The following is a 3,077-nucleotide window of genomic DNA, read 5'->3' as shown; positions in this document are numbered from 1 at the left end:
TTTTTGAGACAGAGCCTCAAGCTGTCCCCCTGGATAGACTGCATCACAGCTCACAGCAACCTCCAACTCCTGGGCTCAAGCGAGCCTCCTGCCTCAGCCTGGAGATCCGTACACCAGCAATAGAGGTACTAGAAGAAAACAGCTGGGTGCGGTGGCTTATGCCTGTAATCCCAGCACTCTGGGAGGCCAAGACAGGTAGGTGGATTGCTTGAGCTCAGGACTAGACTAGCCCGAACAAGAGTGAGACCCCCCTCTATGCAAAATAGAAAACCTAGTCTGAGTGTAGTGGTGCAGCTACTAGTGAGGCTGAGGCAAGAGGATTGCTCAAGCCCAAGAGTTTGAGGTTGCTGTGAACTATAATGAAGCCATTCTATCCTGGGCGACAGAGTGAGTCTCTGTCTAACAAAAAAAGAAAAGAAAAGAGCTACTAAGGTTCTTTGTAGCACAGAAATTTTGCAGTTGTTTGAACTACTTTCTCTTATTTTGAAATGCAAAATTCTGTGGGTGTTGTGGGATTAAAAAAAATTCAACCAAGGGCTGGGAGTGTGGCTCACGCTTGTAATCCTAGCACTCTGGGAGGTCGAGGTGGGTGGACTGCCTGAGCTCACAAGGTTCCAGGCCAGCCTGAGCCAGAGGGAGACCTTATCCCTAAAAATATCTGTGTTCTGGCAGATGCTTGTAGTCCCAGCTACTTGGGAGGCTGAGGCAAAAGAATCACTTGAGCCCAAAACTTTGAGGTTGCTGTGAGTTATGATGCCATAGCACTCTACCGAGGGAGATAAAGTGAAACTGTCCCCAAAATAAATAAATATATAAATCAACAAAAATGCAGTGTCATGATAAAATCTGTGATAAAGCTACAAATCCCAATATTATTAATATTTTGGCTCACATGGTTATGAACAGTATACAAGTTAACATTTTTGAAAACCATCATTGCTGTGATGGAATCGAAGTTTAAGACACAAAACTTAACTCAAGGAAGCTTACAATTTGACTACAAAGGCAAGACATGCCTAAAATAAGACATCACCACGTAGTAGTACTTGGTTAAGTGCCAGAAGAGAGTAAAGAGAAAGCATATTGTGAAATGGAAAGAACATACTGCTAGGGTGGTTTCAGCAGGCTGCCTTGAGGGTAGGGAACTTGAGATAAGACTTAAAGAACTGACAAGGAGAAAATGGAATGGGAAGCAGGTAGGACAGAGGAACAAGATAAAGCAAGAAGGACGAAATTACTTGAAAATAAACCTGAATTTTGTCTCCAGAGAACCCCCAACATCCCTCCAACGCCTTCGGCTGGCTCTCTTATCAATTTCTTCCCCAAACTAAAAGCTAAAGGGTCAGGGATTTTCAAAGTAGTCCTCGGACAAGCACCATCACCAACATTCTGGAAACCTGAATTGCCAATTCTGGGGACTTACCTGGACCTAATGAGTCAGAAAATGGAGGAGTGGGGCAGCAACTTTTTAATAAATGCTTTAGGTGGCTCTGATGCACACTCAAATTTGAAAACCACTGCTTTAGGGCTACCGGCTAAGCACAACCCTTCGCACCGGGAGGTGATGATGTTCTAGGGTGCGTAACTTAGCCACTCTGCAGGGCGTATGCAGGCGATAGCAGATCCCAATTTCGCTTTCTCCTCCACAACACCTACATGCAATCACCATCCCCCGTGCCAGCTCCTTCCGCACCACTTTACTCTCAGAGGGCCCGCTCCCGCCCCTCAGTCGCCCTACCTCAGTCTCCGAGGGAACGTGGTGCCGGCATGGAGGGGAGCTGCCCAAGGAGACAGGAACAGATGCAGCGCTTGTCTGGAGCCCTCCCAACAGGAATAAAATGCTTTGGACCCAAAAAGAACTGCTCCAGTTCCACCAGCTCCGGCCCGGGCCCGAACCCAAGAAACTCTCTCCTCCACCCCACTCGGCCGCCATCTTCGGCCGAGCGTCGTTACCATGGAGTGCGTGACGCCTCCGCGCCCGGGCGCCAGCCCCGCCCCCTCGACGCTGGGGGCGAGCGGAGGGACCAGCCCGCCGAAACCTGCTGTTGGATTGGCCAGCGTCACCCGTAAGAAGTTGACCGCGGAAGATAAGGACGGCGAACCGGTCCTTCGCACCGTATTGCGCTAGGCTGCCGATAAACGCCGTTTGGAGCCCACGTGACTTACGTTGTAGGAGGAAGCCCGGCAAGCCGAAGTTGATAGTTTGATACTGGTAGGTCTTTACTCGGGCAGTTTTCACACACACCCTCCTCTTTGTTTTTTTTTCTTAGTCTGGCTCTGTTGCCCTTGGTGGAAGGCAGTGGCGTCGTTGTAGCTCAGTGCCACCTCAAAAAGCCCAAACAATCCTCTTGCCTCAAGATTACGCGTGTGCACCATGATGCCCAGCTAGTTTTCTTAGGTAAAGGGTTTCGCTCTAACTGAAGCAGGTTTTAAACTCCTGAGCTCAAGCAATCCTCCCTCCGCCTTTCAGAGTGTTAGAATTACAGGCGTGAGCCACCACACCCGGCCCAGTTTTTCACCCTTTCATTCAGTCGTTTACCAAAGGGATATGCCCCTGCTAGGCGCCAGATGCATAGATGGACATACTACGCACAATTGTAAAATGTCTTACAGTGTAGATCATAATTTCTTTTTTTTTTTTGAGACAGTCTCATAATTTCGCCCTTGGTAGAGTGCTGTGCCGTCATAGCTCACAGCAACCTCCAACTCTTAGGCTTAAGCGATTCTCTTGCCTCAGCCTCCCCAGTAGCTGGGATTACAGGCGTCCGCCACAACGCCCGGCTATTTTTTGTTGCTGTTGGCCACTGTTTAGCCTTACCGGATGGCGTTCGAACCCGCCCCCCTTGGTGTATGCGCTTGGCGCCCTTACCACTGTGCTTCGGGCGCTGAGCCTGGAACATAATTTTCATTTACTTCTTATTCTGAGTCTGCAACTTTAGGCCCATTTCTTAGTGTCACTTCCTATAAAATTAATGACACGTCCTTTAGTATTTCACCAAATCCCACCGTTTAGCTTCTAAGCTAGGTAGCACTGCACCTAAGATCAGATGGATTCTGGCCTTCAAAATTGAGATGTA

General features: G+C 48.8%; 1 protein-coding gene across 1 annotated transcript in view; it reads right to left on the bottom strand.

Moving 5' to 3' along the window:
* The window catches only part of LMLN (leishmanolysin like peptidase), a gene marked incomplete at its 3' end in the record, with an annotated part of 26,183 nt that extends 24,211 nt beyond the window's left edge, over window positions 1-1,972 (bottom strand). Inside the window, exon 1 of the mRNA XM_003804081.2 lies at window positions 1,739-1,972. Within this exon, the coding sequence (XP_003804129.2) occupies window positions 1,739-1,933 (195 nt within the window). The remainder of the gene's footprint in view (window positions 1-1,738) is intronic.
* Window positions 1,973-3,077: the final 1,105 nt, after the last annotated feature.

This window comes from Otolemur garnettii, unplaced genomic scaffold (assembly GCF_000181295.1).
Source record: "Otolemur garnettii isolate 467f Iridium unplaced genomic scaffold, OtoGar3 scaffold00310, whole genome shotgun sequence".
Lineage (NCBI taxonomy): Eukaryota > Metazoa > Chordata > Mammalia > Primates > Galagidae > Otolemur > Otolemur garnettii.
This window is presented reverse-complemented; position numbering and strand designations above follow the sequence as displayed.